Raw genomic sequence first — 26,005 nt, forward strand, 5'->3', positions numbered from 1 at the left:
CCCTCTCCCCAAAACAGCCCCCTTAGTGCTAAGCCTGCTAGCTTCAGAGCTGCTGCCAGCCTGGGGGGCAGATTCCCACTCCCCCAGGAGCCTGGTGCAGAGTCACATTGCCTGGCAAGCAGCCTTCCCTCACATTCAGCCTCAGGTTTCCCTTTCTAAGTGCCAGCCCATTGCCCCACACTCTCTGCCACCTTGCCCTTGTTCCTATTATTCGTTGTAGCACTTTGGCACCCTCCCCCCAGGGCCACCTGAGCTCAGGAGAAGGCTGTATTCAAAGCTTTTCTCTCTGCAAGGGGGAAGGCAGCCCTGGAGGGGGACTTCCCCACAGCAACACGCAGGCACGTAGAGAGCAGAATGCTAGCCCTGAGCTCTAAGCACTGGACACACTTCCTCCCCACGCTCAGTAAGACCATCACATGATTTAACACACAGGAGAGGGAGTCAGGGTGCCTGGGTTCTGCTACCGCCTCCCTGTAGGGCCATTTAAAGCTCTGAGACAGAGCATGGCCCAGCGTACGCTGGAGAAAGCCCTTTTCTCAGGGAGCTCTGCAGGACTAACACGTTAACAGAGTGTAGTGAAAGCATGGCACTGAATGGAATATTAAATGTAAACTAGCCATCTCTAAAGTACTGTGTAGAGCCAGAGAAGTAGCTACTCCATCCTCTTAATGTCAGACTGCAGACTGGGTGAAGAACCTGTTTGCCAGTGCTGTGGCCAAGAAAGGCTGTGATTAATTTTGTGGCTGTCGCAGACCTAAGAGACACAAAACGTGATGGGTCTAGAAGGCAATGGAAGCCGTATGAGCTTTTAGGCACCGCTGCCCTCATGCCCCAGCGAGAGAGCCCTGCATAGGGTAACCAGATGTCCCGATTTTTGGATCTTTTTCTTATATAGGCTCCTATTACCCCCCACCCATCCCAATTTTTCCACATTTTCTGTCTGGTCACCCTACCTCTGCAGGCCCGGTTGCACAGGCCCCTGCTTCCTCCCAGTCACGCCTGCCTCACTAATGGGGGAGCACCTGCATGGCAGTAGGGGCTGCACCTACACAGGGCATCTTCTTGGTGTTCTCCCTCCATTGCTCCCACAGCTGGAGATATAGCTGAGAAGGGAAATACAGGACGTTCCAGCCACCCTTCAAGTCTCCAAGATGAGCCACATTTGGCCCAAATCAGTGCAGCAATTTGAGTTCTGAACAGAGCCATGGGAGCTGCATGGTAGAGATTCTGTTGATCTGGCTCAGCAGAGTTCGAGGGGGAGGAAAACAAGAAGTCATGCACGGGACCGGAGCCTCCAAGGAAAGGCCCCTCCACACACACATCCTGTGGCACAAACAAGAGCTGTGATACAGCAAAGGGTGCATTGTGCACTGCACTCAACAGCACTTTTCCTTTGAAGGGAAGAATTCCTTTCCCTTTTACAGGTGGGGAGGAGGTACAGAGAGGTTAAGTACTTGCCAAGGGTCACTGCACAGCTGTCCAGTTCCCACTCCTGTGCTTCAACCACTGCAGCTGGACGGTGCATCCCTGCAACCCCACTTCTCGAACACCCCCCAATTTGTGCCCTTTCCAGCGCAGTGTGTACACGGTGCTGTTCTGTGAAGCAGCACAACACTTACAAATGCCACTCCACAAAGTGAGCTTAACCCAGCAGAGTGGCTAAACTCCAGACCTGACCTTCTGCTGTGATGGAGGGAACTTTCCTCAGCCCTGGGAAAGAGCAGATGGGTCACACTGCTCTGAATGAACATCTGCTCAGAGGCTACATCCCCATTTCCTAAACTAGTCCATGGAGCACTGGCTGGCCACATGCAGAGAAATGGTTTGCTGGATGGTCCTAGCTCTCCTCGTCTCCCACTGCTTCTACAGGAGTCTTAGTTCTCCATGGCATAGTGCCCAGATGCCTGTAATTGCAGCCAGGAATGAGGAGGATGCAGCCCATGGGCCTCCATCAGTAACTGCTGCATGAGAAGAAATAGGATCTACTCAGAAGGAATGGAACCACCCGTGGGACAGGGGCTATGATCCAGAGAAGAAGTCCCCTGTGGAGGAGATGATCAAATGTCTAGGCAACATCTCACCATGTGGTGAACATGGATATACACATATGGAGGAAAGCCAGGCAAAAAAACAGGAACAGAAGAGATACATGGGGAGTGAATTAGTTATTCAAGGACACATTTTGGATTCATCAGAACTTTCCAGTAGCATTTTGCCCTGTCAGTAGCTGTAGTTGCCAGGGGGATGCAATTGTGAATGGGAAGGGAAAGTAGCCATGAGACACCAGCAAAGAATGAACGCCTGGACAAGTCTCTTCTTTAAAATAAGATGAAGCCTTGGATCGTGGGGCTGGCCGCTATTGCTTGGGGGGGAGGGGGGGGGATTGGGCAGAGGAGTCCACCCCACAGCAGTTCAGACTAAGGCTGGAGCCTATTGCAATAGTTAAGAGACTGGCCACGCAAGGTCATGTCCATCTTCCCTCTGCCACCGGCATGTCAATGCCAGTTTAGGCGGTTACCCAGCAATGAAGACACAGAGCGCAGGCAGCAAGACAAAGCACCGGGCAGGGCATCCTTCGGAGATGGAGGTTTATTTTCTTTCAGCAACACAAAGAAGCAGCGACACAAAGAAACAATCACACTCTTTGCTCGTGTGAGGCAAAAGCCAACAATAGCCTCACTTCCTGAAATTTTACAGTGCCTCCAACCCACAGACAGGACAAGGGGCCCCAAGAATTTGGGCACCTATCCCACAATGCACTGCACCTGTACAGGAGTTGACTGGTTATACTGGGTCTATTTGGTTGCACAGAAATAGGCAGCTTTGAGATGTCTGGGTCCCAGTGCATATGGCTGCTGTCAGTTAAATGAGAGATGAGATGGCTTACTTTGTCACCAGCCCCAGGAGGGCACTGGCCGGTATTATGAGGGGGCTTTCAGAGATGCAGGCAGACTGATATCCCTGATACAGCCACTATTCCCCATCCTTATTAAACCCTAACAGGTGTGACGAAGGTGAGTTATAAGCAGGGAACAGAGACTACACACTATTGCTTTGGTGGGTTCAGATGGGAGTTCAGTGGTTTGTGTTCCTCACTGGAACTTGGTGACAGCTTCGTGGATGGAGCTGGCCACATAGTCCAGGTTCTTGGTGGTCAGGCCGCACATGTTGATGCGTCCATTGGCCATCAGGTAGATGTGCTTCTCCTTGATCATGTACTCCACTTGCTTAGCTGGGGAAACATTTGAGAAAGAAGTCAGGTCAGCCATGTGGGAGACCTGGAAATCCCAGAGTGCAGTTCAGTGCTGCATCTCATCGGCTTTCAGAATGGAGAGAAGGGGTTCAGGACCTGGCCAGTGAAATAAAGCATAGAGCTACTCCAAACCCAGCCTCTCCCAAGAAAAGATGCAGTAGAGAGAACAGCAGGAGCACTGGCTGTTCAGTAAACTCTAAGCTATTCCAGTCCTGGTCAGACCCAGCAGGAGGTGCTGTAGAGATCAGGCCAGGAGTGCTGACTGCTCTATCCAGACTTTCTTACTACCCTTTAGAGGCCCAAGACTGCACCCCAGAAAGACATTGGAGAAGTTCTTTAGCAAATCCAGCTTGGGTTCTTGCAGCCCAACCCCACTCAGTTCCAGGCCCCTGAGCTCACCTCCTGCCGCAACAGCATCTGGTTCATTGATACTTACGGTTCAGCCCTGTGAAACTGAACATGCCGATCTGCTCAGTGATGTGATTCCAGGTGCCTGGGGTCCCAAGAGCCTGGAGCCGAGCCCTGAGCTCTGACCGCATTAGCGAGACCCGATCAGCCATCGTTTTCACATTGTCCTTCCTGTGCAGGGGAGAGAGTGAGCCGGTAGTGGGATTTAGCCATGTCCATCCATGCCCCAGTATGACAGCTCCTCCCTTCACCACCCTGTTTTGGCACCAGCACTGCTTACCACTCAGTCAAGAGCTGCGGGCAGGCAAGGGTGGTAGCCACAATATGTGCTCCTTGTGAGGGAGGGTTGGACCAGATGGCACGGACAATCTTCTCCATCTGGGAAAGAACACGCTGCATGTTGTCAGCATCCTTCCCCACCACATTCAGGTTCCCCACTCGCTCATCTGGAGACAGACATGGAGACATGAGCCACTAGACCCAACCCCTGTGCCCCACATCCCGGCAGGCTTCACCCACCAAACCCAGGGAGGCTGGCCCCATCTGCAGGGTCAGATACTCACTGTAGAGCCCGAAATTCTTGGAGAAGGACTGAGCACAGAAGAGTTCGAAGCCCTCAGAGACAAAGTACCGCACGGCCCAGGCGTCTCCGTCCAGGCAGCCGGAGGCAAAGCCCTGATAGGCTGAGTCAAAGAATGGGAACAGGAACCGGCGCTGCAGACAGGAAGATAGTTAGAGGCAAGACCCCGCCCCTACCCCTAAGAACCCCTTGTCCCCATTTCTGCCCCCTCCCCTCACCCAAGCAGGGTGGGCTGATCTGCTGGGAAGTCCTTTAAGAGTCAGCATGAATCTGGGGCAGGGTGGGAACCCCTTCAAGCCTGACTGGGGCACTGCCATTAGGACTTGAATGAAGAGGGAGACTTAGAGACATGGTGGGGAGCGTGTCAAATCACAGGCCAGCGGACGGGAGAGGAAGGTCACAGCAAGGAAACAGCAGCAGCTGCCCCCCACACTACCTGGGAGAAGGACAGAGGTGTCCCCTTTATCTGGCTAGTGTGTTCTTTGGGGGACAGAGGAGGGGATATTACTGGGCACCCAGGAGAGAGAAAGACTGCCCTTGTACCAGACAGAGCCGGAGATTAAAGGCAAGTTAGCAGCACAAGCAGAACTGGGGCAATTTAAACATCCTGTGGTGTCCAAGAGCAGACTTCTGCTGGTCCCAGCCCCTCCTCATTCTTACCTAAGCCTCCAGCAACTCACTGGCCCCTCTTCATGGGGAGGGGCCCTTTGTCCCCCCTCTTCCCCAAAATAGAGTCTAGAGTCCTGTTTGTGCTCTGGTTGGCTCAAGGGCTTTCTGCTCCCTGGCCACACTACAGCCCTCTCCCCACCAGTCCCCTCTCTGCCGATACCTTCATGACAGCAGCAATCTGTTTCCACTGCTCCATGGTGGGGTCTGTGCCAGTTGGGTTGTGCGCACAGGCATGCAGAACAAAGATGGAGAACTCCGGTGCACTCTGAGGAAAAAGCAGTTCTCAGTCACACGCACACACAGCAGAGGGCCCACATCCAGTCAGCCACCAGCTGCCTTGGCCGCTCTGCTGGACTTAACCACAGAGATCTGGTTCCAGTCCTGCTCCAGTTACCCCAAGGCAAGAAACTGGCCGGCTCCTGCACAGAAGGGCCTGGCTGATCTGAAACTAGGGCAGCTGGTGCCTTTGGATGCAGCTCAGGAGATCTCCTCTCCAAGGCACTCTTACCCACCTCCATGTCCTCCAGGAGCCCCTCCAGGTCCAGCCCCCTCTTAGCAGCATCCCAGTAGCGATAGGTCCGGATGTCCTTAAAGCCAGCGTTCGCAAACACAGAGTTATGGTTCTCTGAGGAGAGAGATCAGATCAGTCCATCTGCACTGGAGAGCTGCCCCTGAGCCAGCCAGTTCTTCCAATCCTGACTTAGCCTGCCTCCCGCCACACCGCCCATGGGGTGGGGGGTGAACCTCTCCCTTGTTTGTATGACACCCCACTCTCCCCCCCCACCCCCAGCATGAAGAGCCTGGCTCCCACCTTACCCACCAGCGAGGAGTAAGCGTGAGCATGCTGCGGCACTCACCCCAGGAAGGAGAAGAGACGTAGACAGGAGTTGCTGTGTTGTTGGTTCCATTGTACCAGCGCCGCAGGAATTCTGCTCCAATGCAAAGAGCACCAGTCCCACCCAAGCACTGAACGCCTCCTACCTGAAAGGCAGGCAGGGTCACCAAGAGCCTGCCACTGACAGATGGCACCAGTGCAGAGATCATGTGGAAACATCAGAAAGGGACAGAGTAAGATGAGCCTCGCTGGCCTCCAATTACTAAAGGGATCAACCCCTCGCAGTCCAGGAATTCAGCACGCCTCATCCAATCTGAGGCGGATCCCTTTCGTTACCACAGTCCAGGACAGTACCTCCTAGGCCAGGCTTCCTGACATCAAAGCAGCAGCTCCTCTGCAATATGGGGCAGGCTCTGCTCCTCACCGACTGCTAACCATTTAGCTCCTTATATGGCCCCATAACCATGGTATCAGCGTGCCTGTTTCCAGGCCAACCTGGACTTTCATACTGCAGCCACATAGTTCAGAGCTGACCATCAGATGCACTAACACACCTAAATAACCCCATATCACATCATCTACCCCCAGCTTCCATCCTACTGTCACCCTTCCTTAAACAGCTTCTCTCGCATTTCTCACACCCCTTTTGGCCTCGGCAGGTTCCAGCTGTTTCTGTCACACCTGTTGACCCTTCCCATCAGACTCCAAGGGCAATTGCCTGGCCAGTTCTGGAACTGTTCACCATCAGGTGGCAGGACCCATATCTTCTGCCTTCCCTCTGCGGGAGGTTTCCTATCAGTTTCTGGTATTCAGCCTCCAGATGGGAGCACAAAACCCGCTTGTTCAGAGAGCTCTGAGCACTCACAGCAACAGCTCCATGCAGCCAGAATGCAGATTGCAAACTGAGCTCAGTGCCAGACCAGTCAGGGCAAACTCTGCAATCCTGGCAAGATCTTCCCCCCTCCAGAGACCCCATTCACCAGTACATCTCAGCAAGGAGTCGCTTCCCCCCAGAGCTTACACGATTCTCCTTGATAGCACGACTGTCTTCCCCAAGCGCGATCCTTGAAGCGTTGGCCCGGAACTCAGGCAGGCCGAGGATTGGCAGGTATTCATGGTTCAAGCTGGCATCATTGGCGATCTTCTGTTCGACTTTCTTCACTACTGGCAGGACCCAGGGCTGCCCCTCATCTGTGCGATAGGCTGCAAGAGAGAAAAGGAGAGTCTTACGCTCCACAAGACACGTCCCGAGGAGACCCTCGGCCAGAAAAATTTACCCACTGTTATTAGACTAGGTCTCTTTCCCCTTCTCGCAATTGCTATTCAGATCCAGAGGCTGAGGCCACAGGGAGGGCAACGGTACGTTTTCTTATGACCTGGGATGTGTCCTTTATAGACAGTCTCTGGAATCTATAGCACCACACACACACACACACACAGTTTCCCCATCAAAACATTTCATGAGTAAAGAAGCTAAATTAGGAAATGATTAGAAGGATTCTGTTAACCTTCCAAACACCAAGGGACAGTACAAGCTCCACTACACTAGCTTCTGGACAGAGACTCCCCACACAAAAACACCTGACCCGCAGCGATCATAGTACTGCCACCTTTGTACCATCCAGTGCACTCACTAGCATGCACATGCTGTGGATTAGGCTTGTAAACTCTGTGGAGCAAGTCCATTCCAGTCCATTCCCTATAGCACTGAGCATGCTTGATGGAACCTGGTAAATACATTTCACAGGGAAGAGGGAGCAACCGTAACTGAAATAACATCTCCTCAGCACCTTTCAGGACAAAATGCTTTCTAAACCAGCCCACATGTGCAGGGAAATGCAGCCACCTCTGCATATAAACCGAAAGCAAGATGGAAAAATAGCACACAACAAGCTGCAGACTAGCTGAGATGAAGAGATGTTGGAGCAAACCATAGGTCTTGGGAAAAGGGCCATGGGTTATTTAGCATCTGTCTAACCCTAAAGGTCTATATACAACATAATGCATGGAACTCCAGTTATCTGCCTTGGGAGGGAGGGCAGAGCTGACCGTGCCAGCAGGGAATCTTGGGGTCTCAAGCCTGAATCTTAGAATCAATTCCCCTCCACTGTGTACTGCAAGGAACAGGCATCTGGGATCCACTATGTAATTATGGAGTCTGGGCTACTTCCATGCCATTTTACAGCTTATAGACACTGGGGGGGTGGGGGCTCCCATATTGTTCCCTAAATGGAACGGAATCAGAATGACAAAGATTGAATTTGGACAGAGATTAGGATATAGGCTTCTGCCTCTTTGGCACTGGTTTCAAGGCAACTAGGGGCCTTAGAGACTGAAAACAATTGCCTTCAACAACTGTTCCTTCACCCTGACGTGAGATGAGTTACTAGTTCTCCCCCAGACAGGTGTCCAGTGCAAGAGTCATCACTAGCACTAATCTGCTCTCCTGATACTACTCTCAGAGATCTTACGGAATGAACTGTGCAGACTGAAGTCCATTCTGCCCTCGGGGGTGGTATTGCCCGATTCCCGGAGCTGGGCGTATTACGGGCTGAGTAGAGAAGCCTACTTGGGAGGCCACAGCACTGACTAGAAGTGTTCAGTCGCCAAAGCCATGGAGCTGTAGGTACCCCTACAAAGGCAGGTCACACGCGCTAACCCTCCGCACATCTCTAGGAATGTCTGTCCCAGCACGTCACCGTGCTGAACACTAACAGATAACCTAGACCCTACCTCCTGTGCAGAGGACAAAGATCACGCCTCCCCTCCCACCCAGCTTTGCTTTGCGCAAGGAGGCAACCCATCCAAGGTCACACAGTGCAGGGGTAGTGTTGAAAAGGAGCCAGCCCACCAGGCCTTCTGACTGCCTCCACCCCCCAGACCTCCTCCCCTAAGGGCCTGGGTGCCAGCATCCTGGCTCAGCTTAGCACATGGAAAGGGGGGCAGAGCAGCTGGAGGCTAAATGGGAAGTGAGCACTGAGCATGGCCTAGGGCAGCTGCAGGGCAATGGGGCCTAGAGGTAAGAGAAGGGAGACCCCCAAGCACAGCTAGTGTTCAGGTGACCCATTGCGGAGAACAGGAAGCAACTCAGGGAGGGGCCGGTCACTCACCTTCTAGAGCCACCCGCAATCGCCTGGCTGACCTGAGGCCCCCCACAACCCCCATATCAGCCCAGGTCACGCCTCGCCACCCGCCCTCCATCCGGGATCAGACACAGGGGCCACTGGGAGCGCACTAGACTGACCCATTCACCACCCGCCCCCAGCTTCCCACTCACCACCCCGCCCACACCCCACCAGGCCCCCCCAATCACACTCCCCCCCGGCCCCCCCCACTCACTCCCTCTCCCTCCCCACCCCACCCGGCCCCCTCAGTCCCTCTCCCCCGCCCGGCCCAGCCCCCCACCACACGCACTCCCCCTCCCCCCCCACTCACTCCCCCTCCCCCACACACACCCCCGGCCCCCCCCACTCACTCCCTCTCCCCCCTCGGCCCCCCCCACTCACTCCCTCTCCCCCACGCGGCCCAGCCCCCCACCACACGCGCACACACACTCCCCCTCCCCCCCACTCACCACCCCCGCCCACACCCCACCAGCCCCCCCCACTCCCCCCCGGCCCCCCCACTCCCCCCCGGCCCGGCCCCCCCCCACACTCCCCCTCCCCCCCGCGCATGCGCACACTCCCCCCCCACTCACCACCCCGCCCACACCCCACCAGCCCCCCCAATCCCCCCCACTCCCCCTCGGCCCCCCCCACACGCCCACTTCCCCACCCAGCCCGGCCCCCCCCCCACACTCCCCCTCCCCCCTGCGCGCGCGCACACTCCCCCTCCCCCCCACCCCGCCCACACCCCACCAGCCCCCCCAATCCCCCCCACTCCCCCTCGGCCCCCCCCACACGCCCTCTCCCCCACCCGGCCCGGCCCCCCCCCACGCCCTCTCCCCCCCGCGCGCGCGCGCACACACTCCCCCTCCCCCCCACTCACCACCCCGCCCACACCCCACCAGCCCCCCCAATCCCCCCCACTCCCCCTCAGCCCCCCCCACACGCCCTCTCCCCCACCCGGCCCGGCCCCCCCACACACTCCCCCTCCCCCCCGCGCGCGCGCGCACACTCCCCCTCCCCCCCACTCACCACCCCACCCACACCCCACCAGCCCCCCCAATCCCCCCCACTCCCCCTCGGCCCCCCCCACACGCCCTCTCCCCCACCCGGCCCGGCCCCCCCACACACTCCCCCTCCCCCCCGCGCGCGCGCACACTCCCCCCCCACTCACCACCCCGCCCACACCCCACCAGCCCCCCCACTCCCCCTCGGCCCCCCCCACACGCCCTCTCCCCCACCCGGCCCGGCCCCCCCCCACGCCCTCTCCCCCCCGCGCGCGCACACACTCCCCCTCCCCCCCACTCACCACCCCGCCCACACCCCACCAGCCCCCCCAATCCCCCCCACTCCCCCTCAGCCCCCCCCACACGCCCTCTCCCCCACCCGGCCCGGCCCCCCCACACACTCCCCCTCCCCCCCGCGCGCGCGCGCACACTCCCCCTCCCCCCCACTCACCACCCCACCCACACCCCACCAGCCCCCCCAATCCCCCCCACTCCCCCTCGGCCCCCCCCACACGCCCTCTCCCCCACCCGGCCCGGCCCCCCCACACACTCCCCCTCCCCCCCGCGCGCGCGCACACTCCCCCTCCCCCCCACTCACCACCCCGCCCACACCCCACCAGCCCCCCCACTCCCCCTCGGCCCCCCCCACACGCCCTCTCCCCCACCCGGCCCGGCCCCCCCACACACTCCCCCTCCCCCCCGCGCGCGCGCACACTCCCCCTCCCCCCCACTCACCACCCCGCCCACACCCCACCAGCCCCCCCACTCCCCCTCGGCCCCCCCCACACGCCCTCTCCCCCACCCGGCCCGGCCCCCCCCCACACACTCCCCCTCCCCCCACTCACCGCCCAGCCCCAGGTTGACTTTCCGCGGGTCCGCGTCCTCCCGGAAGTCGGCCGTGAGCCGGAAGACGACGACGGGCGGGGCGCGCGGGACGTGGGCGAAGACGGAGCCGGCGGCCATGGCTCCCTGCGGCTGCGGCGCCGGTCGACTGAGGCCGCCGCTTAGAGGAGACTCTCACCTTCCCCGGCCAGCGGGGGTGGGACCGGGCGCAGCCAATCCCAGAGCGGCAAAGGAGAGGGTGAGCGGGGACAGCCAATCAGATATCGTCGTTGGGTGGGAGGACCCGAGATAGCCAATCAGAAGGCCCAGACTGGCGGTCCATGAACACCCAATGACAAAGCGGGAGAGATGGGCGGGGTCCGCATAGCCTATCACAGTGCGGCAGGGCAGGCGTGATTCCCCAGTACCCAATCACAAGGCGGCTGCTGACGGCCCCTTTGCGGCCGGGGCGAACCGCGGAGGCTGCACTGATTGGAGGAGAGGGCGGGGCTCCGAGGGGCTCCTGTCACGCTGGTAACGCTGGGAGGGGGCGGGGCCTGTCGCTCGCGAGCGGGGGCGGGTTCGGGCGGGAATCGCGCCAGGAGCCGGGCTGGGGGGTGTCACCGTGACCCGCGGGGCCGGGCCGGGCCGGAGCGGGCGCGGGCCCCGGGGTTCGGGGGGGCTGGCTCGGGCCCCAGCTGGAGTTCGGGGGGGGCCTGGCTCGGGCCCCGGGGTTCGGGGGGGGCCTGGCGCGGGCCCCGGGGTTTGGGGGGGCTGGCTCGGGACCCGGCTGGGGTTCGGGGGGGGCCTGGCGCGGGCCCCGGGGTTCGGGGGGGGCCTGGCGCGGGCCCCGGGGTTCGGGGGGGGCCTGGCGCGGGCCCCGGGGTTCGGGGGGGCTGGCTCGGGCCCCAGCTGGAGTTCGGGGGGGGCCTGGCTCGGGCCCCGGGGTTCGGGGGGGGCCTGGCTCGGGCCCCGGGGTTCGGGGGGGGCCTGGCGCGGGCCCCGGGGTTTGGGGGGCCTGGCGCGGGCCCCGGGGTTCGGGGGGGGCCTGGCGCGGGCCCCGGGGTTTGGGGGGGCTGGCGCGGGCCCCGGGGTTTGGGGGGGCTGGCTCGGGCCCCAGCCTGAGTTCGGGGGGGGCCTGGCTCGGGCCCCGGGGTTCGGGGGGGGCCTGGCTCGGGCCCCGGGGTTCGGGGGGGGCTGGCGCGGGCCCCGGGGTTCGGGGGGGGCTGGCGCGGGCCCCGGGGTTTGGGGGGGCTGGCGCGGGCCCCGGGGTTCGGGGGGGCTGGCTCGGGACCCGGCTGGGGTTCGGGGGGGGCCTGGCTCGGGGTTCGGGGGGGGGCTCGCTCGTGCCCCGGCTGGAGTTCGGGGGAGGCCTGGCTTGGGCCCCAAGGTTCGGGGGGGCTGGCTCGAGCCCCGGCTGGGGTTCGGGGGGGCCTGGCCCAGGGTTTGGGGGGGCTGGCTCGGACCCAGGGTTTGGGGGGCCTGGCTCGGGGTTCAGGGGGGGCCTGGCTTGGGGTTTGGGGGGGACCCACGGGGTGCTGGCTGGGTCTGGGCCCCGGGGAGCAGCACCTCGGGGGGCGAAGTGGTTAGGGTCACAGAATGACTAGGACTGGGGGGCAGGGGGGTGGCTGGCTGATCATTTGTTTTTCCTAGGCTAGGCAGAGTGCAGGTCTGGTGTTTATCCTGCAGGTGGAGAACAGCCATGTTTGGTTTTGTGCACTTTTTTCCCTATTTTTAATGGCTATTTGCACAATTGCAGGAAACCCCGGGCGGTGTCAGACAATCATTTTTAATGACAGTCTCTAATATGTTCTCAAGCCCCGTTTTTCTTACTTTGCAGACCTGTAACTCTCCATTATTATTGATGGAAATGATTTTCGTCAGTTTGGGGCTGTGTGGTGAGTTTGATGTTCACTAACATTTACTGGTTAAAAAACTAATCCTGTTAAGCCTTATTATTATGGTATGCTGGTCCCCACACCAGACCCCCTACCAGAGAAAGCCCCTAACCCAAAGACCTCACAATCTAAATAACAAGCTGAGAAGACTAGAGGAGCCGAGAGGCCCAGAGGAATGTGGTAACTTTCAGACGCCCTAATCGTTGGAGCCCTGGGTGCCTGGGACCCCTGCAACAAGCGTGTGCTGCAGACCTGCAGGATTGGTCGATGCTACGCACAGCTCATGAGGCACCTCGTGGTCTCGGACACCATCCAATGGTCCAGGGACATCTACACTGAACACATCACCGGCCACCGACAGTACCAGGAGGTGAGAGCTGGAGCAACATCGTGTTTTGACTACGAGAAAGGGACTGAGAGACTTTTTTCCGTTGGACCGTACAAACTGGAACCATAAACTCAATGAATGTTAAATCTCAGCAAATGAGGGTCAATCCATCCTCATCATCGTATCCACTCATTATACTCCACACCTGAACATAGCCATTATATGAACAACATACCCTCATGTCCCAATGTCTGTACTTTGACCCGTTAACCTTTTATCCCCAATCGGGGATATTGCAGATTATGTATTCCTTACACCACCAGACCTTAAACCGAACTTTGCACCCCTTGATGATCTGTACGTTATTCCCCGATAACCAGAAACTTCTACACTTAAACTCTGTACCGTTCACTTTTTTTTTTAAACATCATCTTAATAAAATTTTCCCTCCTTCTGTTCTCAGTCATCCATGCACCCACCTCATGAAATGTAAGGGTGCAGGAGGCCCCACTTGGGTTACTCAGTGTTTGTGGTCTTGGCAGGCAAAGTGATGCTAATGGGGGTTGGTAGCGGGCTGGTATTTCAGGACAGAGAAGTCATACTATGGGGTGAGATGTGGAAGAAGACCCAGACAGCCGAGGGAGAAGGGATAAAAGGAGGTGGGGAAGTTGGCATAACTGCCAGCCTGCAGGGGGTGGGGAGGTGACAAGAAATAATATCTGAGAAGTAGGTGGGGACAGAGGTTTTGCACTGAGACAGTTTTACATTTGCGATGGGGAGAAGGAAAAGCCATGGAGACCTCTTGGTAACAAACACAGAACTTGATCCTACAATCAGCTCTGCACAGCCAGACTCCTCAGTGCAAGAATCGGACCATAGAGGGTCTCAGTCCATGATGCCCAGCTGATAGGAGAGATGAAGTGTTCGTTCAGCATTTCTGCAATGAACCCAGTTGTCCTCTGGATGCCGCTGTTGAGCCATGTTAGCTTTATACTTTTTATCCTAGGTGGTTCTTTTGAGCCTCATGGTGCAGGTGAGCCTGGAGCCCTGCTGGGGATTTAACTAAGCAAAGGTTACTGGGTACTAAAATGAGTTCCATCTGGGAAGAGCGGCTGTATGAGAACACATCAAGCTGGGGCACTGCTGGATGAGGTGAAGCAGTTACTGCCCCAGACTCCTTCATTGCGTCTCTGCCCCAAGAAAGAGGCACTTTGCTGACCTGTCATGTTTTTAAAATTTGTTTATTTTTTTTAAGTTCTGGGGTTGGGGGCCTTTCAGCTCCGGGGCACTGGTTCAAAATTAGCCCAGCTAGTGACTGAAAGTCATTAACATCCTTTGGCTTTTTAATGGCCCATGCAAAATGAGGTGGGGATCTCAGCCTAGTTCAGCTAATATCCTTTGGCTGCCTCAACAAAGGGGTTGAGGAGCAAACTAGCTCTAGAAGCTGTATTGTCCCTCACCCTCTGGTCTTGGCCAAGGCATGTTGGTGGTCTTGTACGAAGGCAGCAGGCGTCGATGCTGCAAGCGTCATGCCTGCCCTGAAGACGAATAGACCTCGGTTGTCAGTCTCTCACCTGCCCCAAGCACCAAATTTGCTTTAAATAAAACCAAAACATGCATGAACAGACAAGACAAAACCTGAACAAGTTTGGGAGGACGCTTCAGGGCATGGGTGAAAATGGGTAATTTGAATGGAAATTCTCTTTCTGCCTGCACTATGGGATCACTTGTGTGTGTCATGGTTGTGTTTCTCTCCAAGGCACTGTATGGCTGATCATTAAGGGCTTCCTGGGTGGGCTCAGAGGGAAAGAAATAAGGTAAAGTGTTCAGCTCCTTATTTTTATATGTCCCCTCCTCTGGGCCTGCTTGAAGGTGTTTTGTCTGAGTTCTGCATCCCTTTGCCTTTGGCTGCAGTGATCTCTGGAAACTGTAAAAAGAAAAGGAGTACTTATGGCACCTTAGAGACTAACAAATTTTGACTCTCATTCTTATTAGTCTTATTCTAACTGTATTGGGGTGAGGTTACATGGATTCAGTCAGAATTATTAGGCATGAGGGCCAGTCCCTGCTAGAAGCAGCATGCAAACTAAACCAGGAGGGAAGATGATACCGGGTCCCCATCTGTCTAGTCCTGGGGGTGTCTCAAGGCGTTTGTGTTCCAGGGAAGAACTTTCTTGATGGTTTGGTGGAGTTCCGAGCAGGAAGGACGTGAACCAGGCCACATTCATCAGGAGTGAATCTCGGTTCAAATGCTGTAAAGTTCTTGAGCCTTCAGGACTCAACCATGTAGTGTCAAAAGTGTGAACAAACCCAGTATTGGGACGGCATTGCAGATCCGAATCTGCTCTTCAGGGCAGGGACTGTTCGTGCAGTACCCAGGCCAGTGGGGTCCCACTCCTGACGGGGGCCTCTGGGTGCTACTGAACAATAATAGTCTTCCTCTATCTGTGACTGACGGTCAGGAGTTTGGTGCTAGAATCACTGACCATTCCCGCGCATGGAAGTCAGGAGAGGGCTGCCCTCGAGAACTTACAGCGGCACAGCTGCATAAGCGCTCTCCTGTAGCCACCCTACGCTGACAGAAGACAGCTTAACTACTGTCCCGCCGGCTTAACTACTCCAGCCCCTGCAAGTAGCAGAAGCTCTCCTGCTGGGATAGCATTGTCCACACCAGCACTTTTGTTGGTTTAACTTATGTCGCTTAGTGGGTGATATATTCACCCCTCTGAGCAACATAAGTTCTGCCGACGTAAACTGTAGTGTAGACGTGGCCTTTGGCTGGTTACTAAAATTAGTCTACCTAGCAACATCACTCAAGGGTGTGAAAAATTCACACACGCCCACCCCCCCAAGAGACATAGTTAAATCGACATATGCCCCAGCATAGATGCATGCCATTAGGTCAACAAAAGACTTCTCGAGGGGGTGCATTTACTCCAGTGACAGAAAAACCCTTCCATCACTGTAGCACGTGTCTATGCTACAGTGGCATAATTGCAGTGCTGCAGCTTGTCACGGTAGTGCCTGTCATGTTGATGTACCATAAGCTGGAGGGAGTTTAGAAAAGAAGCCATCATTCTGGGAATAGTTAATTTAGGAGTGGCAGCAGATACTGGCGACTGTCAGGGGCTTATGGGAGACGTGCCTCTCGGTGTCATAGCCAGAGGAACGTGGTGAGAATGTACAATTGAAGGAACCTTCTACCTGTCCCCAACAGGGAAAAGAGGGAGCAGCCCCTACAGCCTTTCATTCATGTTCATTCAGGTGAGGGATTCCCCTCCTTTCCCTTTGATGAGCCTCCACCAGTGGATCCTGACACTGACCACTCTGAGATAAAACAACAGTGTCAGCCACCTCTTCCCCCCAACCCCCCGGTCCATGTAGCAGAAGTTGGATTCTGTCCTGCAGCAGGACAGAATATCCTGGCTGCGGTGGGAAAGGGCAGAGCTGTTCTGTAGTTCACATAATGGGGTGTTAAATGGGATCACACTGGAGAAGCCTGTTGTGTCCCCAAAAAATCCCCTTTATCTTTCATAAATATTGTTCTGTTGTGACTGTTTTTGGCCATGTGTGTCGGTGTCAGGGCAGGGGCCTGTAGCAGCCTAAGGAGGAACCCAGACAGACAATAGTGAAGGAATGGGACATTCTTATACTGCCAGCTCTTCAAGGCAGGGACTGTTCCTTCCACTGTGTTTGTGCCGCACCTATGTTATGGGGCCTTGGTCCTAGTGGGGCCTCTCTGCCCAGCTATGGCACAAATAATACCTGCAATTAACCATGAATAATCTGAAATGTTTTGAGCACAACTGAGATTGCGCAGGAGATGGAGCTGAGTCCCAGTGCGGTCTAACTGGACTCTCGGGAATTATTCCCACTGGATTGTACTGGGTCGGGCTCAATTAGGCAAGTGAGGGACAGACACTGTCCTGAAGGGAGATAATGGAACCATACACATCGGAGAAGGAAAAACAATGGCTGCCCCGGCAGGAACATTCCCTACCCTGAAGAAGGCCTTCGGTAATTCAGTCTAATGTGGGGGGTTGCCGCAGCCCAGGCCTGTGGACCTGCAGCTTGGAAGAGGTTTCCTTTTGCTCAGTTTCATCCCATCCTTCGTAGCTGTTCCTCCTTGCTCCCATTACTGGAGAAGAAGCAGGATAAGAGGCACTAAACGCTCCATCAGCTGGAGCAGAACTACATGGAAGGAACTGTCTTCTTGTCTTACGAAGCTTTTGTAGAAAGGGAAGTTTTATAGGACTTCCTCTGAGAAAGTAACACCTGTGACAGTCACAGAACCATGGAAATGTAGGGCTGGAAGGGACCTTGAGAGGGCATCTAGTCTGCCCCCCTACACACACACGTACAGAGGCAGGACCTTTCAAAAGGAAACAAAGGACCTTGTGAATGTCAGACCCATCAGCGTGACCCAAGAGATACATAACACAACCGGTTACCACACTACACTACCACACAGCTGTGGAGTTTGTCGTTTTGAAAGCGCACAGAATCCATAACTGATCTCACCACCACAATTACATGAGAGCTTTCTTACCAGATTGAAAGATCTTCACCTTGCTGAAAAGAGAAGACACGTTAGAAACCCTGGAGCAGAGCAACAATCTACGAGACTCCCAAGCCGTATCTGCAGAAACTGCAGAGTGGCGTTTACATTTGGCCAAAGAGTGGACCATGAGCAAGAGGCAGGATTATCCTACCATATGCCAGCTTGTTGCAATTCATGCCCTCTGCCCTGGAGAAAACATGAATGGGATGAAAAGGGGCAAAAAAGGCAATAGCATTAGGCCTAATCCCCAAATCTTCACATGATTTTACCCTGTCCCTAACTCAGCCAAAACTTCCACTGAAGCTTGAAAAAGGACAGCGTGAAAACTGAATAAGGACTTCAGGGTTGGGCTTAATAATAGTTCTTAGTCCCCACACAGAGCCTTTCATCTTCACAGTGCTATATGGGCATTAGCCGATCAGTTAATACTGCTGATGAACAGCACCTGAGCACCCTTAAATTTGAGCAATGGTCAGAGAGTTGAATCAGAGGAATGAAAGTGAACATAGATATAGATCCTGGAGACCAAAATATTATATTATATATATGGGATATTATAAAGAGACAAGTCTGCCTAAATGATCTACGGCATCCTAGTCCTGAACCAGAGCAATGGGGTAAGGAGAAGTCTCCAGACCAGCAGGTTCTCAGAGCCCTTAGGGATGTCTACACTGTGATCAAAGACCTGTGGAACAGCTGTGGCTGGTCCAGGTCAACTAACTCAGGCTATTAAATTGCAGTGTAACTGTTCTGGCCTGGGCTAGAGTCCAGGCTCTGAGATGCTGCAAAGAGGGAGCGTCTCAGAGCCCAGGCTCCAGCCTGAGCAAGAACATCTACACTGCAATTTGTAGCCTGGCAGCCTGAGCACCATGAGCCTGAGTCAGCTGACCTGGGCTCTGAGCTTTGGTGCCTTGGGTTTTTTATTGTAGTGTAGACATACCCTTAATGGTTTCAGAGTAACAGCCGTGTTAGTCTGTATTTGCAAAAAGAAAAGGGGTACTTGTGGCGCCTTAGAGACTAACCAATTTATCTGAGCATAAGCTTTCGTGAGCTACAGCTCACTTCATCGGATGAAGTGAGCTGTAGCTCACGAAAGCTCATGCTCAGATAAATTGGTTAGTCTCTAAGGTGCCACAAGTCCTCCTTTTCTTTTTCCTTAATGGTTTCTAACTCTCCTGATCATTTGCTCTCCAGATTGACATGAGATAGCGTCAGTGGGATGGTGGAACTATTTTGCACAGGGGAAGAACACGGGGTGCTGGCATTTTCTGCCAGCCTGGCTGTACTAGCTTCTTGGCCACATTACCCATGGATGGAGCCCCGGGTGCCTGGCTCTGCTGTACGGATCATGTGGAAATGGTAGAGTGGGGTGGATAATGTCCATAGGCAGCGGAACATGACTGCACAAGATTCGTCACCACTTTTTACTCCATTTTCTGACCAGCTCTAATCAAGGCAGATAGTAGCGCTTTGACCCTCACCCATGCTACACATGCTCTAGGTGCTCCTCCCTGGAGCTCATCTGGTGGACTCACTTACCCGTGAGGCTGGGTGTTCGCAGCCCAAGCCTGGCTTTCGCTCCTTCACTTTCACAGAGCAGTCGATCTGGTATGTGACTCTGGGAACAGCTGCATGAACGAGACAGGCACAAAACAGGAGGCTGCCGGGTCCCTTGCTGGAGTGGCTACGTGATAGCTTATTAGAACGCGAGCTCTGGCCCTTTCCTTTCATCTTGTCAAGTTACACAAAGGTTGCCACAGAACTGTGTGTAAAGTCAAGCAAGAATGTACAAATTGGCCCTGGGGTGCCCTCCCCCACCCTTCATCTCCCACCTCCGATTGACACCCAGAAATGATCTGCCACTCAGCATGAATGCTTGCACAGGGTCCTGAACTGGAGTGAAACAGCCCCCTCCACCCTGCCCCCCACACTCATTGTCCCCACCCTGGGAATCTATGTTTATAGAGAGAGTGAGATGGGGGATGTGCACAGGTGTGCAGGGCCCTCCCTAGGGTTGGCCTTATACAAATTCACCAACAGCTGCTGCCTGGGGACCCGTCAGCTTGGGCAGCTCCTCCCCAGCTGATTCCTCCTCTCCCGCAGCCAAGCCTCCACCTCCTCCCACTCCAGCCTGTGGGGCTGGGCCTGGCTGCCACAGTGGAGAAGCCATGTCCAGGAGCGTGATTTTGACAGGCAAGATGGCTCTAGCAAGCTCAGCTCCATGCCAGCCAGGCAGGGGGAATTAGCCCAGCTCTCTTCCTACACCCCAGGGCCAGTACCCTGCTGTGGTTTTGCATTTCCTCCTCTGGCTGCCCTTGGTTTTCACCTGGGCATTAGCTAGTGTTAACTTTTCCTTAACACTAGGCACCCTCCTCTCCCCTCAGCATCTCCAGTTAAACAGCTGCAGCTCACTGACTGGCCCGTTCACCATCTGCTCCAAAGAGCATGGTGCTGCACCCATTAGTGTGGTAGCCATAGAATTAAAGCAGGGCCCACAGCCCCAGGGTGCTGGACACCCAGCCGGGCGGGCAGGCCAGCCCTGCCCCAAAGCCCTTACACTCTAACTAGACCTGACCGACACGGGGAGGGGAAGGGCTGACAGCCAAGTAGAGTGATGGAGTGGCTCAGGCTACAGCTGTTCCTGCTAGGCCGCTCTGGATGGGGGGTTATTTTCCCAGCATTCCTCTGAGTACAGATGTTCTCTCGGAGCAGGATCCAGACAGAGGAGGGTAAAATGTTTTCATTCCAAATGCTCAGGGTCAGGTCATGGTTTGTCTAAACGGCTTTTGTTGCTGTAATTATCAGATTAGCAGATCTCTGGCAGCATGTTTCAGGGCAGCAGCATTAACCCTTTAGTGCCCCCCCCGTTGTTAACCCCCCCTCCCCCCCCCCAGACTGCTGGGACAGCTGCTTTGCAGAGAAAGGGGAATAGCAAAGAGTGAGAAACAGAGCAAATACCAAGCCCAGGAGTTACTCTTTGCTCACAAGTCCAGGCGCCCAAAGGAAATATGTGCACCCCTGAGAGCAGCCAGCCAATATGGAGAGGGCTGTGGCTGCAAGAGGCCAATGCAGTGCTGGCCTGTGCATGCAGAAGCACGGTGTCACTGGGGGGTGGGAAATAGCCCCTCGCTATATAGCTCTGATACGACAGTATCTGGACTATTGCATTCACTTCCAGGCACCTCAGAACCAGAAAGACACAGGGAGCTCAGAGAAGAGCAAGAACGATGACAGGGCTGACGGGGAAGGAGAGATTCAATGTGACTGAGTGATGCATGGGGGACCCATGATAAGCCAGCAGGGAAGAACTGATCCATGGACCCAGGGGCCATGACTAGGGGAATCAAGATGAAAAGTTTGAAAAGACGTTGAGTTTGAATATCAGAAGAAGCCCCTAAGCCTGGGATATCTGAGGGTGTGCCACCCCCATGCCCAAGCAGAAACCAGCAGGGAACACACAGCAATGGACATGAGGACGACCCAGCTGGGAGTGGCAGCCTGCAGCCGGAACAACCACCTTGGTTGCAGCTGTTTCTCTTACCCACATTTAAAGGAGCAGCTGTCAGAGGAGCATAAACCCACTGGCGGCTGGGGAAGGCTAGAATCCCCACCTTTCTGAGGGGAGGGGCCAGGTGAAGCCGTCATGGGGAGCTGCTGTGTTAGCTGCTAGAACTTGAGTTCAGATGCTTTCTGCACCAAGGTTGGTAGGAGCCCCATGAATGCACTGCAGGGAGTGATCCTGTGGAGACTGGGGCCAAGACTGACTCCATGTAACCCACTAGGCCTTTTCCATTTCAAACCCAGTCTCCTGACTCTTCCATTTGTGTCCTCTGCCCACCCCTGTGTCCTGGGGGCCTCCCCTGGTCTCCTTGGGCCTGGAGCAGCCTCATACTCACTGTTCTGCAGGTTCCTAGCCCCTGCTTCTTCTGATGGACTAGCTACTCCAGGAGGGATTCCAGCTGTAACTAGCATCCCTCACTGCCCACTCTCACTCATGTTGGCCTCCTCTGAGTCTCCCTGGGGCAGGAGCTCTGCCAACATCTGGCCCATTGCACAGTGTCAGGTATGCCTATGGCAGTGAACACACTTAATAAGTAAAAACTGTGTGATGCCAAAGGGCTTCAGAACTGGCATCATCCTCCTGCTGCCCTGGCTTCCTCCTCTTTCAGGGTGTGATGAAGCAGGACTGTTCTTAATGTTTCCTCTGAATATTCTGGGGGTGCCTCGGTTTCCCCTAGGCAGTTCTTAAGTATCTAGGTGGTGGGATAAGAGTGTATGATCATTGCAGAGCCTAGAGGGCAGGTGTGTGCTGGGGTCTGGAGACAGAGAATGACCGACACCCTGTTTCCCGGCAACTGATGGCCTGGGCCCTTGTCCCCTGCAAGGTGAGAGCTAAAGGGCTGGAGAGAGTTTCAGTTTGGGGCTGGCTGGGGACATGGAGTGAAGGGCAGATGTGGTTGTCTGGCTCACTGCCCCCCAAAATGGACCCAGCTGAAGAGTCCTGTTCTCTGCACCTACAAGCTTTGTGTTAGACCATGTTCCTGTCATCTAATAAACCTTCTGTTTTACTGGCTGCCTGAGAATCATAGAATCATAGAATATAAGGGTTGGAAGGGACCCCAGAAGGTCATCTAGTCCAACCCCCTGCTCGAAGCAGGACCAATTCCAAGTTAAATCATCCCAGCCAGGGCTTTGTCAAGCCTGACCTTAAAAACCTCTAAGGAAGGAGATTCTACCACCTCCCTAGGTAACGCATTCCAGTGTTTCACCACCCTCTTAGTGAAAAAGTTTTTCCTAATATCCAACCTAAACCTCCCCCACTGCAGCTTGAGACCATTACTCCTCGTTCTGTCATCTGCTACCATTGAGAACAGTCTAGAGCCATCCTCTTTGGAACCCCCTTTCAGGTAGTTGAAAGCAGCTATCAAATCCCCCCTCATTCTTCTCTTCTGCAGGCTAAACAATCCCAGCTCCCTCAGCCTCTCCTCATAACTCATGTGTTCCAGACCCCTAATCATTTTTGTTGCCCTTCGCTGGACTCTATCCAATTTATCCACATCCTTCTTGAAGTGTGGGGCCCAAAACTGGACACAGTACTCCAGATGAGGCCTCACCAATGTCGAATAGAGGGGAACGATCACGTCCCTCGATCTGCTCGCTATGCCCCTACTTATACATCCCAAAATGCCATTGGCCTTCTTGGCAACAAGGGCACACTGCTGACTCATATCCAGCTTCTCGTCCACTGTCACCCCTAGGTCCTTTTCCGCAGAACTGCTGCCTAGCCATTCGGTCCCTAGTCTGTAGCTGTGCATTGGGTTCTTCCGTCCTAAGTGCAGGACCCTGCACTTATCCTTATTGAACCTCATCAGATTTCTTTTGGCCCAATCCTCCAATTTGTCTAGGTCCTTCTGTATCCTATCCCTCCCCTCCAGCGTATCTACCACTCCTCCCAGTTTAGTATCATCCGCAAATTTGCTGAGAGTGCAATCCACACCATCCTCCAGATCATTTATGAAGATATTGAACAAAACCGGCCCCAGGACCGACCCTTGGGGCACTCCACTTGATACCGGCTGCCAACTAGACATGGAGCCATTGATAACTACCCGTTGAGCCCGACAATCTAGCCAGCTTTCTACCCACCTTGTAGTGCATTCATCCAGCCCATACTTCCTTAACTTGCTGACAAGAATACTGTGGGAGACTGTGTCAAAAGCTTTGCTAAAGTCAAGAAACAGTCACGTCTGACTGCGGAGTTGGGGGGCAGGACACTCTGGCTTCCCGGACCCCCCCTGGGTGGACTCGCTGGGGGAAGCGCACGGAGGGGCAGAGGATGCTGAACGCTCCAAGGTCAGACCCAGGAAGGTGGAAGCTGTGTGAGCTTTGTGTCCTGCAGACAGGCTGCTCCCAGAAAGGAGACTGCCCCAGAGTCCTGCCTGGCTTCATGGGGAGCAGTTCCAGAGCATCGCCCAGGGACTCCGTGACAAATGGTGGCAGAGGTGGGATGTACTGCACCCCGCGGACGGCGCTTCCTGCAGTAAGTGACTGGGGAGCAGTAAAACGAAGGGGGATTGATGAGGACCAGGCGTGCTGAAGGCTCAGAGAGGAGCGGTTTCGGGGGGCGGTTAACCCCTGGGAGTGTGTGACCACCGAGAATGACTATGCAGTAATGGGGTCCCCTGGGAACTGCGGTGAGCAGTCTCAGGGGTGGAGGAGCCTGCGGCTTGGCCCTGGGAGAGAGAAGGACTTTTGCAGTAACAGGGTCCCCCTGGGGATTGCAGGGAGCAGTCCCAGGGGCGGAGGAGTCTGCCGCTCGACCCTGGCAAAGAGGTGGTGACCTCGAGAAGGGCTGGCACACTAGGGGTTCTCCCTGGAAACCGTGGGGAGCTGAGAACACACGGGCCTGTGAGTCCACAACAACTTGGGAACAGTGGGGTGATGGCCTGTCACCATCTCCTTAAGAAGGACATTGTAACCCTGTGCAGAAAGGAAGGGCTGAGCATTGGAAAGGTCACCAAAGCACAGTTCATCGTGCAGCTGGAGGAGGATGACCGCTCTAAGGGACAGATTCCTGACCCCAACTGGGGCTATAGCAGGATCTGGGAGCAGCTGGAGTGGGAGCCAGGCATCGCCAAGACTCCTGTCCCCGACCAGACGGGGGTCTTCACGATCGGGTTCCCCATCGAGGGATCGGAGACGGACGGGATTGGAGCTGAGTCCGAGAGAGCAAGAGGACTGTGAGAGACAGCGAGAGCCCGAGAAAGAGCTGCAGAAGCAGCAGCAGGATGAACTGGCAGTGGGGGAGCGGAGAGGCCTAGGGGACCCCCCAGGGGTGAGTGGGGATAGACCCCGGGGGGCCAGTTCCGCAGGGAACCTCAAGACTAAATTGCTGCCCCTGGTTGGGGGGGGGGGATGTGGGTGCCCACCTCACTGCCTTTGAGCAGGCTGGCGATTTGAACCAGGGGGACCCTGTGGAAAAGCCCCGGTGTCTAGCTCCCTTGCTGGGTCCCAAGGCCATAGACTCCGTCAGCCTGATGGGTGGGGAGGTGGACAGGCTCCCACTCCTGGTCCCAACCTGTATGTCTGTGTGGAGTTTCCTGGGACCAGGCCCCTCGGACCCCCAGTGGGAGCAGAAGGTGATGGTCAATGGGGAGACATTCCTGGGGTGGCGAGATCCTGGGACAGAGAGAACTGTTGTCAGGCCCTGGGTGGTGCAGCCTCAGATGCTGAGGGGCTGTGTGAGCTGTGTGAAGGTCCCAGGGATGCAGCCCCTCGGCCTGCCTATGGCCCAGATCCCAGGGATGCAGCCCCTCGGCCTGACTATGGCCTAGATCCCTGTGCAGTCCCAGGAGGGGTCGGGCTGGCTGGTTGTTGGGGTTCTCTGGGATATCGGCTGCGAGACCCTGTTGTGGGGTGACTGTGTCTCTTTAGGACAGGATCCAGGCCCTGCTCCGGTAACTGCTGAGGGTTTGCAAAAAGAAAAGGAGGACTTGTGGCACCTTAGAGACTAACCAATTTATTTGAGCATAAGCTTTCATGGGTTACAGCCCACTTCATCGGATGCATAGAATGGAACATATAGTAAGAAGGTATATATATACATACAGAGAAGGTGGAACTTTGAATTTGAATCCAGGGAACCAATCAGCAGAGAGGGAAATGTTCAGTGAAAATGCAGATGACCTGGCTGGCAGGGGGGAGGAGCTGCTAGGCTTGGGCTACCTGCCGACCTGTAACCAGACCCCTCGGGCTGGGTGGGACAGAGAGATGCTCCCCGGCCCCCCTGCACACTGGAGAGGGGGGCTTAGGCAGCTCAGGCTGGCTCTGATGCACTGAGGAAAGCAGCGAGCTCGCTGCCTACCCCCACTGGGACAGCAAGGGCAGCGCTGAGCACAGGGGGAGATGAGACCCCAGCTGAGTGGGGGGAGACACAGGCAGGGCAGGGGATCTGTTGGGAGTGGCAAGGTGCTTGGTAAGAAAAGTCTGGATGAGCCTAGGCAGCCTTGTGATCTGATGGCTGTGTCTAGTCAGCAGTGTGGGAAGGCGAGGAGAGTGGAAGATGAGTGTCCCTGGACCTTACGTGTTAGCTGGGTGGAGAAGTGTGACAGTGAAGGAAACATGCCTGTGTCTGTCAGGGGTATTGACTTGCCTATGGAGGGAGCTACCCCAGTCTCCAAGCAGTTGTCTGTGACCAGCCTTGTGTGCTGGGACAAGGGGAGAGAGGTCCCAAGCTGTGTCTGGGAAAGGAGAAAGTGTGTCCGGCTCTTCTTTGTCTGTGGAGCAGACAGAAGGGGCCTTTCAGCCTGTGATGGTTGAGGGTCGTGCAGTTGTCTCAGAGCTGGTTCTGGATTCAGCTAAAGCCCAGGAAGGGAATGGTCCTAAGTTTGGGTCTGCTCGGGAGAATGGCCCTGTAACTAGGTCGCATCCAGTTAGTGTCTATGTAAAATCCCAGAGCCCAGACAATTCTGGTGCTTGTATTTTGCCTGTTGCTAGTGTGTTGTTGGGAAAGGGTGTAGCAACTCTGTCTAATCCGGGTG

General features: G+C 55.7%; 1 protein-coding gene and 1 long non-coding RNA gene across 2 annotated transcripts; one reads left to right on the top strand and one right to left on the bottom strand.

The window, feature by feature from the left end:
- Positions 1–2,574: 2,574 nt before the first annotated feature.
- GOT1 (glutamic-oxaloacetic transaminase 1) lies at positions 2,575–10,900 on the bottom strand. Its single transcript, XM_048857299.1, has 9 exons — positions 10,702–10,900; positions 6,767–6,948; positions 5,768–5,891; positions 5,423–5,535; positions 5,071–5,175; positions 4,225–4,375; positions 3,942–4,107; positions 3,690–3,832; positions 2,575–3,232 (listed from the first exon to the last, which is right to left on the bottom strand). The coding sequence occupies exons 1-9, from the start codon at positions 10,817–10,819 to the stop codon at positions 3,093–3,095; spliced, it is 1,242 nt and encodes a 413-aa protein (XP_048713256.1). The 5' UTR covers positions 10,820–10,900; the 3' UTR covers positions 2,575–3,092.
- A 60-nt stretch (positions 10,901–10,960) lies between these two features.
- Positions 10,961–13,366, top strand: LOC125639722 (uncharacterized). Its single transcript, XR_007357573.2, has 2 exons — positions 10,961–11,212; positions 12,519–13,366. It is a non-coding gene; the product is annotated as an uncharacterized LOC125639722 (long non-coding RNA).
- The last annotated feature ends 12,639 nt before the right edge of the window (positions 13,367–26,005 follow it).

This window comes from Caretta caretta, chromosome 7 (genome assembly GCF_965140235.1).
Source record: "Caretta caretta isolate rCarCar2 chromosome 7, rCarCar1.hap1, whole genome shotgun sequence".
NCBI classification, from domain to species: Eukaryota; Metazoa; Chordata; order Testudines; family Cheloniidae; genus Caretta; species Caretta caretta.

What these genes read in the sequence shown, in the direction of transcription:
- GOT1 (XM_048857299.1), bottom strand. Translation starts at nt 10,819, where the DNA reads ATGGCCGCCGGCTCCGTCTTCGCCCACGTCCCGCGCGCCCCGCCCGTC. An exon ending in AGATTGCTGCTGTCATGAAG is followed by an intron (nt 4,376 to 5,070) that starts GTATCGGCAGAG and finishes TCCTGTCTGCAG; the next exon opens with CGCCGGTTCCTGTTCCCATT. An exon ending in CAAGAATTTCGGGCTCTACA is followed by an intron (nt 4,108 to 4,224) that starts GTGAGTATCTGA and finishes GTCTGTCTCCAG; the next exon opens with ATGAGCGAGTGGGGAACCTG.